The sequence below is a fragment of the Papio anubis genome, chromosome 9 (assembly GCF_008728515.1).
Source record: "Papio anubis isolate 15944 chromosome 9, Panubis1.0, whole genome shotgun sequence".
Classification (NCBI taxonomy): Eukaryota; Metazoa; Chordata; class Mammalia; order Primates; family Cercopithecidae; genus Papio; species Papio anubis.
The window spans coordinates 104,485,401-104,498,488 of record NC_044984.1 but is presented as its reverse complement, the minus strand read 5'-3'; the positions used below and the strand labels follow the sequence as shown (position 1 = coordinate 104,498,488).

General features: G+C 38.8%; 1 protein-coding gene across 19 annotated transcripts in view; it reads right to left on the bottom strand.

Annotated features, from left to right (window-relative positions):
* Window positions 1–13,088, bottom strand: part of IFT81 (intraflagellar transport 81) — a 155,249-nt gene that overhangs the window by 75,097 nt on the left and 67,064 nt on the right. For 18 of the 19 annotated variants that reach the window (XR_004176199.1, XR_002515846.2, XR_004176197.1 and 15 more), the window contains 3 exons: window positions 3,267–3,353; window positions 1,696–1,767; window positions 1,530–1,615 (listed from right to left, as the gene is read on the bottom strand). Coding sequence is in view for 15 of the 19 variants with exons in the window: in XM_021922908.2 (XP_021778600.1) it covers window positions 1,530–1,615; window positions 1,696–1,767; window positions 3,267–3,353 (245 nt within the window). In the remaining 4 variants the exon portion in view is untranslated. Of the gene's footprint in view, window positions 1–1,529; window positions 1,616–1,695; window positions 1,768–2,243; window positions 2,531–3,266; window positions 3,354–13,088 lie in introns of those variants that run through there. The other variant, XM_021922912.2, reaches the window with a different exon arrangement.

Sequence of the window (13,088 nt, the reverse complement as noted above, 5' to 3'; positions counted from 1 at the left end):
GAATACACTTGAACCTGGGAGGCGGAGGTTGCAGTGAGCCGAGACTGCGCCACTGCACTCCAGCCTGAGTGACAGAGCAAGACTCTGTCTCAAAAAAAAACAAAACAAAACTATATCTATATCTATATCTATCTATATCTATCTATCTATATATATATCTCTGGCTAGAAGACAGATCAGAAAATCAATAGTTCAAGAGCACTTATTTCCTTCTTTACTATTTATATCGATAACTTTGGAAGAAATAGAACTTAATTTATAAAAATTTTTATTTTTTAAGAACAAATTTAACTTTTCTCATTTCTTATCATTGGCCATATAGGTTTATATGAACGAAGTTGACATTCAATGAAATAATATGAATAAGTACATTTTTAGTTTAGTATGTTAGAGTATTAGAAAAAACACTGCTCTATTTGTGTAATATTTTCAGTCTGGTTTGCATTCTAGTGCATTACATTGAAAAAAAATTCAGATTCTGCAAGACACTCTATTTCTTAGATTCCTTTTTTCTTTCTTTTTTTTTTTTTTTAAGACAGAGTCTCCCTCTGTCGCTCAGGTTGGAGTGCAGTGGCGTGATCTCGGCTTACTGCAGCCCCTGCTTCCCGGGTTCAAGTGATTTCCATGCCTCAGCCTCCTGAGTAGCTGGGATTATGGGCACTCACCACCACGCCCAGTCTCTTTTTATAACATTAATGTACATGCCACTCAAAATCTCAATGCAATCTAGAATAAACGTGAGTCCTACATTTTATCTGAATTTTTACTGAATAGTAACAACAAAATATTTAACATTTGAACTGTGATGAGGGGCAAAGAAGGCTTATGTTGTTCAATGACTGCATTTTATCACAGCTAGCAATTCAACCATAAATGTACTTTTTTTAGGCAGGATTTGATTTATTACAGTATGCCACAAGCTGGGATTGCAAAAAAAGCACCATATAAGGACTAAGCAGTATTTATACATCCTTCTTGTTTTGAAGACTGGTACACTGCAATCACACAATTTCCAGCTAAAATGCAGTCATTACACTGCACAATTAGCAGGCAGATGACTAGAGTCTAGGCCATGTGGGACTTTAAAAAGAGACCAACTTTACTGCTTATGACAAAGCAATTATGAAATTATATATATTCCTGGGTGAGGGGGAATGAAGAATTATTGCCTAATGGTTACAAGAGTTTTTGTTTGAGATAATGAAAAATTTTTTTACATATACAGTGGTGAAGGCTGTACAATGTTGTGAATGTAATCAATGCCAATGAACTGTATACTTAAAAATGGGTAAAGTGGCAAATTTTATGTTTTATATATTTCACCACAATCAAAAAGTAAGCAAGCAAGAAATAAAATCATATGTATTCCCACTTAGCAGGGCTGAAATATCTAGATGTTTAGTAAGATTTAGTATTAATATCTTAGTGTCTACTTAAATATGCTAAATTTGTATAATTCTACCTTATTTATAAAACTTTTATTGGTGAAAATATGAAGTATCTCAATATAAAACAACAAAATTACTTGCCTAATTGCCTTTCTTTTTTCTTGTTGATCAGAAGAGATATATGCCTTCATCTCATCAGTAGCACGACGAAGTTGAACTTCTAGGTTCTAAACAGAAAGACTTAAGTTTTAGGGAAGACTTTGATATAGAAAAAACTCAGAAATGTTTTTGATCTACTTTGTCTTACCTTAATCATACAATTTGTATAATGGTATCTACTTTCTTCTTGAAGACATTCTTCACGGAGTCTTCTAACTTCCTATAATATATAATTTTAGATAGGCAACATTATCGAAAGAATGAGACAGACATGGTGATGATGACTTCAGATGTACAACAAAGGACTACCATCAGAGTCATTTTCTCTTCTGCAATTTTAACTTTGTTTATTCTATCACAATAGGAAATAATCTTTTTCTAGAGAATACTCATATCAGCCCTGCAAGTCCAGTTGTATTTTTTGAGACAGAGTCTCGCTCTGTCACCCAGGATGGAGTGCAGTGGTGCAGTCTTGGCTCACTGCAACTTCCTCCTCGCAGGTTTAAGCATTCTTGTGCCTCAGCCTCCTGAGGAGCTGAGACTACAGGCACATGCCACCATGCCTGGCTAATTTTTGTATTTTTAGTAGAGACGGGGTTTCACCATGTTGGCCAGGCTGATCTCGAACTTCTGGCCTCAAGATTTTCCTCCCACCTTAGACTCCTGAAGTGTTGGGATTACAGGCATGATCCACTGCACCTGGCCCAAGCATACATTTATTAAGTACCTACTGGGTGTCCAGCACTGTTCTAAGTGCTGAGAACACAGAAGTGAACAGGCAGGTTCCCTGCTTTCACTGAAGTGGAAGAAACCAACATAAACAAGGAAACATAATGAAGGATATTTGAGATGGGGATAAGTGCTATGAAGGAAATTCATCAGTAGAATGTGATAGAGGGACTGGGTGGGCGAGGTTGGGAAGGAGAGTGGATAACATCAGGTAATCAGAGATCTCTGAGAGGCGGAGACACTGAGGCTGAGACCTAGTGAAGAAAAGGAGAGAGGAGGGCAAAGAGTTAGGAGCAGAGTATATCATGCAGAAGGGAGGAGTACATGCAAAATCCCACAAGTGAAAACAAGCTTGGCCTGTTTGAAGTTTAGGAAGAAGGTCAGAGTGGCTGAAGCTCCATGGATGAGGAGTAGAGCACATGGACATGAAGTTCATAAGGCAGGTGGGGCCTTGTAGATCACAGTTTGGTGGTTAGATTTTATTTTAAGTGCAACAGGAAGCCAATGAAGGGTGGCAAAAATTTTAAAAAGGTTTCTTAGGCTGCCCTATGGAGAATGAACCTTAGGAGAGCAAGAGTAGAAGCCAGAGAATAGGTAAAAGGTTTCTGTGGAGGCCAGGCAGCAGATAATGAGCCTTGTACTTTGTTGGGGGTGGTACAGATGGGAAATTCAGTGTGTACAAATTAAAGAAATAAAGATCTCTGGAGCTTTGGAGACAGGCTTGGGAGATGATGATAAAGATTTGGGAATCTTTTGACATTGATGTAGTGAAAATGTGCACACACAGGCAGTATTTAAAACATTTTTTTTAGAGACAGAGTCTTGTTCTGTGGCCCAGGCTAGAATGCAGTGGTGTGATCATAGCTCACTGTAGCCTCAAACTCCTGGGCTCAAGTGATCCTCCTGCTTCAGCCTCCCGAGTAGGTGGGACTATAGGTGTGTACACAGGTAGTTTTTGCTAAATTGTTAAAATAAAAACTCTCTTCTTACCTGTTCTAATTTAGACCGATTGCTTTCGAGGCCTGCTGCACAGCTATCATACTGGGATTTCTTTTCATCACACTCCTGGGTCAGTTCCTAGTATAAAAAGGGAAAATGATTGAATAAGTGAAAAACAAAGGTCCCAAACATGGCTCTGAAACAATGCATGCCCTTGTCAGTCTTGTAACTTAACTCTAAGCTTCTTGGCATACTTAAGAGTTATTTATACAACAACCAGACATTTGAGAATTATGATAGATGAAGGTGCTGATAAGAACAATAGCTACCATGTATTGAGCTGTGTGCCAGGTTCTTTGTTAGGCGCTGGGGAGACAATAGTGAATAAAACAGCCAAAAATTTTTCCTCTCAAGTAACGTTCAGACAAGTAAACAGGCTGCTGAGAGCTATGATAGGAAAACACAAGGTGTTACAGAAGGCACACAGGACTCCGGGGAACCTAACCCAGGTTTGGGGATCAGTGAGGACAACTTCCTGGGGAAATTGATATCTAAGCTAATCACGAAGGATTAGTAAGAACAGTTAGGTGGAAGATGAACAAGGGGAAGAGAGTATTTAAAAACAGGAACACTATGTATAAAGGATTGGAAGCTACAGAGAACAAGAACAATTAAGAAACTTACAAGTAGTTTACTATGCTGGTTTATTTATTTATTTATTTATTTTTTGAGACGGAGTCTCATGCTGTTGCCTAGGCTGGAGTGCAATGGTGCAATCTTGGCTTACTACAACCTCCGCCTCCCGGGTTCAAGCAATTCTCCTGCCTCAGACTCCCAAGTAGCTGGGATTACAGGTATGTGCCACTCTGCCTGGCTAATTTTTATATTTTTAGTAGAGATGGGGTTTTACTATGTTGGTCAGGCTGGTCTTGAACTCCTGATCTCAGGTGATCCACCCGCCTTGGCCTCCCAAAGTGCTGGGATTACAAGTGTGAGCCACCGCACCCAGCCTATGCTGGTCTATTTCTGGGAAATGGTGAGGGGAGGCTAAAGACCTACCTAGGCAGGGGCTCATTTAGAACTTCGTAAAACATTCTAGGGTGTTTGAATGACAATAACTAAATCTCATAATGACACCTCAAAAGAGATATTAATACCACCACATAATGCTTGGAGAAAGTTCAGGGAGTCAAGTACCTTGCCAAAGATTATACTGCTAAAAAAGGGTGGAGTCTGCCAGGCGCGGTGGCTCACGCCTGTAATCCCAGCACTTTTGGAGGCCCAAGGCGGGCAGATCATGAGGTCAAGAGATAGAGATCATCCTGGCCAATATGGTAAAACCCCTCTCTACTAAAAATACAAAAAAAAAATTAGCTGGGCATGGTGGCACGTGCCTGTAGTTCCAGCTACTCAGGAGGCTGAGGCAGGAGAATCACTTGAACCCAGGAGGCGGAGGTTGTAGTGAGCCGAGACCGCGTCACTGCACTCCAGCCTGGCCACAGAGTGAGACTCTGTCTCAAAAAGAAAAAAAAAAGGTGGAATAACAATTTGAATTCAGGTTAAGTAGTTTCTTTATTGCGAAGGGACAGGGAGGAATTTTAAATTTTGTTTTAAGTTGTTTCAAAATTTCTTCTAATGTAGTATTTTGAATGGGATAATTTGAAAATCTCCTGCTACAAACACCTAGATATGCTAAAAATACTGTCATGCATGGGAAGATGTTTCAGTCACAATGGACCACATATATGATGGCAGTCCTATATGATCATAATGGAGCTGAAAAATTACTATCACCTTAGTGATATCACAGGCATCATAAAGCCATAGTGCAACAAATTACTCATGAGTTTGTGGTGATGCTGGTGTAAATCAATCTACTGTCAGTTGTATAGAAGTACAGCAATACAATTACGTACTGTATACAATACTTGATGATAATAAGCCACTATGTTACTGGTTTATGTATTTACTATGCTATATTTTTTATTGTTATTTTAGAGTGTTCTGCTTTTACTTATAAAAAGTAAACTGTAAAACAGCCTCAGGCAAGTCCTTCAGGAGGCACCCAGAAGAAGGCATTGTTATAGAAGATGACAGCTTCATGTGTGTTATTGCTCTTGAAGACCTTTCAGTGGGACAAGATGTTTCAAGTTGGAAGACAGTGATATTGATTATCCTGACGCTGTGTAGGCCTAGGTGTGTGTTTATGTCTTAGTTTTTAACAAAAAAGTTTAAAAAGTGGAAAAAGGCTGGGTGTGGTGGCACACTCTTGTAATTCCAGCACTATGGGAAGCCAAGGCGGGTGGATTGCTTGAGCCCAGGAGTTTGAGACAAGCACAGGCAACACAGCAAGACCCCACCTCTATAAAATAAATAAATAAATAAATAAAAATTAGCCAGGTTTGGTGGTATGTGCCTGTGGTCCCAGCTACTCCTTAGGCTGAAGTGAGAAAGCTGCTTGAGGCCAGGAGGTTGAGGCTGCAAAGGGCCACTGCACTCAGCCTGGGCGACAAGAGCAAGACCCTATCTCAAAAAAAAAAAAAAAAAAATTGTAACCTTTTATTCTTCTAGAGACAGAGTTTTGCTCTTATTGACCAGGCTGAAATGCAATGGCACAATCTCCACGCACTGCAACCTCTGCCTCCCGGGTTCAAGCGATTCTCCTGCCTCAGCTTTCCAAGTAGCTGGGACTACAGACATGTGCCGCCACGCCAAGATAATTTTGTATTTTCAGTAGAGACAAGGTTTCACCATGTTGGCCAGGATGGTCTCAAACTCCTGACTTCAGGTGATTTGCCCACCTTTGCCTCCCAAAGTGCTGGGATTACAGGCGTGAGCCACCGCACCTGGCCAAAATGTTTTTTTAAATAGAAAAAAGCATATAAAAGAAGGATATAAAGAAACAAAATATTTTCATACCACTATACAATGTGGTTGTGTTTTAAGCTGTTATTACAAAAAAGTCAAATTTTTTTTTAAAAATTAGAAGTTTATAAAGTAAGAAAGGTTTTTAAAAGTTTTTTTCGAGACAGAGTCTCGCTCTGTCGCCCAGGCTGGAGCGCAGAGGCGCAATCTCAGCTCACCGCAACCTCCGCCTCCCAGGTTCAAGCAATTATCCTGCCTCAGCCTCCCAAGTACCTGGGATTACAGGCGTGTGCCACCGCACTCAGCTAATTTTTTTGTGTTTTTAGTAGAGACGGGGTTTCGCTATGTTGGCCAGGCTGGTTTGGAACTCTTCACCTCATCATCCGCCTTCCTCAGCCTCCCAAAGTGTTGGGATTACAAGCGTGAGCCACTGCCCCTGGCCAAGAAAGCTACAGTAAGCTAAGGTTTTTGTTTTTTTTTAATTTTACATAAATTTAGAGTAGCCTAAGTGTACAGTGTTTCTAAAGTCTATCATAGTGTACAGTAATGTCCTAGGCCTTCACATTCACTTACCACTCACTCATTGACTCAACCAGAGAAACTTCCAGTCCTGCAAGCTCCATTCATGGTAAGTTCCCTATAAAGGCATACCATTTTAAATCTTTTATACTATAATTTTACTGTACCTTTTCTACGTTTAGATGGGTGTAGATACACAAATACTTACCATTGTGTAATAATTTCCTACAGTATTCAGTATAGTCACATGCTGTACAGGTTTGTAGCCTAGGAGCAAAAGGCTATCTACCATATAGCCTAGATGTGAGTAGGCTATACCATCTAGGTTTGTGTAAGTACACTCTATGGTGTTTGCACAATGATGAAATCACTCAATTATGCATTTCTTAGAATGCATCCTCATCATTAAGTGATGCATGGCTGCATCTACAAATGCTTGGTAAGAAAGCAACATCCTTTCAAATCCTGAGCTGAACTGAACTCTCAAAGAAAGAAAAGAAATTAACAGGACCAAAAAGAAAGGGTAATATTATGGCTATCCTTGGTGAAAGGAATTGGTAATGGCAGTCTTGGTAACATAGTGATTTTAATGTTCAGGCAGAGCAGATGCAAAGCCTTAGGTCTGTGCAGAGTGGGAAGTTAGAACTGAGGACCCCATAGTAAATCTTGTTGTTTTCAACCTGCGAAACTGTGAGTAAAGGGTTAACACCATCCTGAGAATGACCTTGCATGGTTTCCTGCTGCACCGTTTCCTTAGAAACAGGATAGTTAGCACAGATGAGTAATGTGTATGCTGCCTTTGTTGTGTGGGACTGCATCTGGGTTGGGGTCACTAGTACAGAATAAAAGATTGCTGGGAGAAAGGGGATGTGGCTTCTACGTATCAAAGTGACCTACAGACACCCAAGGCTCTCAAGGGTGAAAGTCACATCCAAAATGGGAAAAGGGGCCGCAGAGCCTACGTACTTAGGTAGCTGCTTGCCTCTCAATGAGATGGAGGTGCTATAGTTGATAAAATCTTTTTTTGGTCACAAGTCTTATGGTCAAATTGATCACTATGCAGCTGTGATAGTGATCACAGCTGTCCTCAGGCAGCTCTGGAATTTGAATTTACCCTATCTACATGATCTAAGAACTTCCAAGCTGAGAAATTAACTCAATATTAGCTCCAAGTTTGTGATATTTCTAAAATACAAGTTTGTGATATTTCTAAAACACTGCAAAACCACTGTAGAGGGACACACCCTCCATCCTGGACGCCAGGATTCAAGAGACAAACTCTATTAATGAAAGCTCACAGTCCCAAAGTATAAAACATGTAAGGGAAAAATCAATTCATCAGGAGTGAGAAACAGAAGATATAAATAACAGGACTATGCCTAAAGGAACTTTGGATACTAGAAATAAGCCAACTAAATAAGTATATTTAAAATAATAAAAACTATAAAGGAGGAACTGAAATCAAAAGACTACAAACAGTGAGGCCAGGTTCAGTGGCTCATGCCTATAATCCCAGCACTTTGGGAGGCCGAGGTGGCCAGATCACTTAAGGTCAGGAGTTTGAGACCATCCTGGCCAACATGCTGAAACCATGTCTCTACAAAAAATACAAAAATTAGCCAGGCGTGGTGCGCATGCCTGTAGTCCCAGCTACTCAGGAAGCTGTGGCAGAAGAATAGCTTGAACCTGGGACACGGAGGTTGCAGTGAGCTGAGATTATAACACTGCACTCCAGCCTGAGCTACAGAGTGAGACTGTCTAAAAAAGAAAAAGTGAGAAAAAATAAAAATGAAAAAGACAGTCATTAAAATTAAAAATTAAATGGATGGAATAAACATAATATTAGATGCCACTGAGGAAATAAAAGAATGAACTAAAACACAGAGCTGAAGAAATTATCTAGAATTCAACACAGACAAAAATATGAAAGTGAGATTAAGTAACAGGGGACAGAATAAATATCTCTAACATACCTCTAATATAAGTAGTTGGAAAATAGACCACAAAAAATGGGAGAGAAAATATCTGAAGGTATTATGTAGACTTTTTCCAGAATTCATGGAAGACACAAAACACAAATTCACAAAAGTAAATAAAATTCAATATACACTTAAAACATGGTAGTGAAATTTGGACAACACCAAAGAAAAAGATAAAAATATGAAAACCAGTTATAGGGAAGATATTACCTAAAAATAAATGATAAACTGATAGCCGACCCTTCAATAAAATAAAAGAAAGCATGAAAATATTTTTTTTCTGACCACACCATTATTTAAGAAGGAAAAAAAAAGATGGTTTACTTATTGTAATGATTCTTTACTGAGAACACTAAACACACACATACGCACACACACAAAACAAGGAAATTGTATTTCAGGAAAAAGAAAACTGAATCCAGAAATAAGGAGTAAAATACAAGCAGTGATGGTGAAAACTTCTAAATATATAGGTAAATCTAAACAGGAAATGATTATATAAAGTTGTTATTATAATGCTAACAACCACCATGACAACTACTTTCAGAGATGTACAAATAAAGAAGTAAGGGCTGGGTGCGGTGGCTTATACCTGTAATCCCAGTACTTTGGGAGGCCAAGGCCGGCGGATCACCTGAGGTCAGGAGTTCAAGACCAGCCTGCCCAACATGGAGAAACCCCGTCTCTACTAAAAATACAAAATTAGCCAGATGTGGTGGTGCACACCTGTAATCCCAGGTACTTGGGAGGCTGAGGCAGGAGAATCGCTTGAACCCGGGAGGCGGAAGTTGCGGTGAGCTGAGGTTGTGCCATTGCACTCCAGCCTCGGCAACAAGAGCGAAACTCCGTCTCAATAAATAAATAAATAAAACAAACAAATAAATAAAATGCCAGAGGATAACAAAACACGTAAGGTAGAAGAGGGTGTCAAATTATTCTAAGGTTCCTGTACTGTGGAGATGTTAACAATTTTAGACTTTGTTAAGTGAGAAATATATATATATATATGATAAAAACCTAACAGTAAATCATATGAGAATCAAAGATAAAGAAAGGAAAAAAAGAGAAAAGAAAACAGAATTGGTATAATGGATGGTAAAAAAAAAAAAAAAAAGGCAAGAGAAAACACACTAAATAATAGGATGTACAAAATAGAAAAAAATTCAAATGCTTCAAAAATTAGAGTAAACATAAATGGGATTAAACTTGCCAGTTGAAAGACAGATTCTCAAACTGGATGTAAGAAACTACACCCACACAAAATACACCTATCTATCTATCTATCTATCTATCTACCTACCTACCTACCTACCTACCTATCTATCTATCTACTTATCTACCCACCCACCTACCTACCTATCTACCTAGAGTGCAGGTCTTACTCTGTCACCCAGGCTGGATGCAGTGGTGCTATCATGTCTCACTTCAACCTTGAACTCCTGGGCTCAAGTTATCCTTCTGCTTCAGCCTCCTAAGTAGCTAAGACTATAGGTGTGTGCTCCCATTCTCAGCTAATTTTTCTACTTTTTGTAGAGCTGGAGTCTCACTATGTTGCCCAGGCTGGTATTGAAATTCTGGGCTCAAGAGTCTCCTACCTCAGCCTCCCAAAGTGCTAGGATTACAGGCATGAGCAACTGCTGCCTGGCCCTACATGCTATTTATGAGACATACATAAGACAAAAATAAGGACATAGGAAGCTGAAAGCAAACAGAAATAAGAAGCGATACTAATCATAAGAAAGCTGGCATATACGCTTTAATAGTAGACAAAATAATACTCTGAGGCAAAAACCGTTATGTACCATAATAAGGAATAAAGTTTAAAAATAAAGACAGAACATAAAATTCAACAGGAAGTTTTTTTTTTCTTCTTTCTTTGTTTAAAGACAGGGTTTCACTATGTTGTCCAGGCTGGTCTTGAACTCCTAGGCTCAAGTCATCCTCCTGCCTTGGCCCCTGAGTAGCTAGGACTATAAGCATGTGCCATTACTCTGGGCTGGTTTTCGTTTTTTAACCGGGAAGATTTTGTTTGTTTGTTTTCTCTTTTTTTGAGATGGAGTCTCACTCTGTCACCCAGGATGGAGCGCAGTGGCATAATCTCAGCTCACTGCAACCTCTGCCTTCCAGGTTCAAGTGATTCTGCCACCTCAGCCTCCTGAGTAGCTGGGACTACAGATATGTGCCACCATGGCTGGCTAATTTTTGTATTTTTTGGTAGAGACAGAGTTTCACCATGTTGGCCAGGCTGGTCTCGAACTCCTGACCTCAAGTGATCCACCCGCCTTGGCCTCCCAAAGTGCTGGGATTACAGGCATGAGCCACCACACCCAGTCTGTTTTGTTTTTTGGTGTAATAAAATACACATAACAAAATTTGCCATTTTAACCATTTTTTAACTGTACAATTCAGTTGGCATTAAGCACATTCATAATGTTAGGCAACCATTACCAGCATCCACCTACACAACTCTTTTCATCTGAAAAAGTTTCAGTGAAACATTTTACTCATTCACTAGGAAGTTTAGAACACACTTTTATAAGCCTGATCTGATGAACACATGGAGAACCCTGTACTCAACAACTGGAAAATAGACATTCTTTTCAAGATCAAGTTCCCAAAAAAATTAGGTAGGCCTCGGATCTCTCCATAGCTACATTTAACCCTAGAAGACTATGGAGCTACACTTAAAAAAATCCTCAAGGAAAGAAAGCATGATCTAATAGTCAAATGGCTGTTGAAATGTTTAGGCAATAAACTAGAACATGCAAGAACTCATCAGGGAATATTGTTCTTATGAGTCTTTTTTGAGGACTTAACTAGAGGACAAGTTCCAGGCAATCAAAAGAGAAGTGAGACAAGGGGCAGTCAGTGGATTGGTAATGAGCACTGGATCTAATAATTACAGGTCTAGAGCTGAAAACCAAAGTAAGTAGTAGGGTAATAGAAGAGAATGTAAATGTTATATGCAGTGACAAGTTAGAAATGATACAACAAAGCCTTCAGGAAGAAGAAGGGGAAAAGAAGGTGGAAGGTAGAATAAGTAAGCTGGTTTCCTCATTTTTTTAATTGCTAGGGGTGGGTGGGGGAATGTCAAAGAATATCATTTAAAGCTAACAAGTCATAGTATAAGCATATTCAAGGTATAACGGCAAACACTAAGACAATACAATCTACTAAAATCAGGTGTTAGAGGAGAGGCAAGGGAGGGAGGAGGAACAAGAAATATACCAATTTCATGACTTCTCACAGTGGGGATTAATAGATGCCATCTAAAGAAATAAATAATGAATAGTAGAGTTAAAAGGCTAAAACTAAAACCATAAGCCAGAACATACACATGAGGGAGAGAAGTCGGGGGATGAATGAGGAGGGGAAAAAGGAGGAGAAGATTTTTTGTAGGCTTTAAAATTGAAAGCCAAGCATAAAGTAATGCCACCCAAACCAAATGTATTTGCATATTAACATATAAATTTACCTATTAAAATAAACCTTTCAGATGACATGACATAGCAAAACCTAACTCAAGATCTATTCAAGAGACATACCAGAAACAAAATACTTTTTTTAAAAGTGGAAAGTATAAGGTGGGTAAAAAAAGTACAGCAACCAAATGTTAAAAAAAAGAAAGCAGATATTTTGATCTTGGTATCAGTCAAGGTTGATTTCAGTCCTCCCACCTCCTGAAAAAAGCTTTTGTTTTTAGAAAGTAGAACAAAAGCGTGGAGAACAAATTTAAGGTAGTTACTAAATAATTATCTGTTCATTAATTCTCAGAAAATTTCTGGAAAATACATATGGAGCTGTTAAGTCATGTGCTGGGGATGCTGAAAGAAATGATTTTTATTCTTTTCCTTAAATAACTCTGTATAGTTTTAATTATTGCTAAGAACATGATTTTACTTTTATATGAAAAAGTAATAAACAATAGTTATTTCATGGAAACTAAAAATTATCAGATTGCATACTCAAAAATATAAACAGGCTGGGTGTGGTGGCTCATGCCTATAATCCCAGCATTTTGGAAGCCTGAGGTGGGAGGACTGCTTGAGCCCAGGAGTTCGAGACCAGCCTAGGCAACAGTAGACTCCGTCTCTACTTAAAAAAATTAAATGAATAAAATAAAATATGAATATTTCAGTTTTTTCCTACATATTAGCAATTATACATAATTATTCCATTTAATTACATATAATTTCTAGAACTGCTCCTAAGAAAATAAACATACAACTTTTCAAAATGCTATTCTAATTCTAGATGACTATAAAAGATTTAGATAAATTTAAGTTAGACATCTTTCATTGTTGATATGGTTTGGATCTCTGTCCCTGCCCAAATCTCATGTCAAACTGCTACCTCCAATGTTGGAGGTGGGGCCTGATGGGAGCTGACTGGATTGTGCGGGTGAAATTCTCATGAATGGTTTAGCCCCATTCTCTTGGTGCTGTTTTCATGATAGTGAGTTCTCATAAGATCTCACTGTTTAAAAGTGTGAGGCCCCTCCCCCCACCTC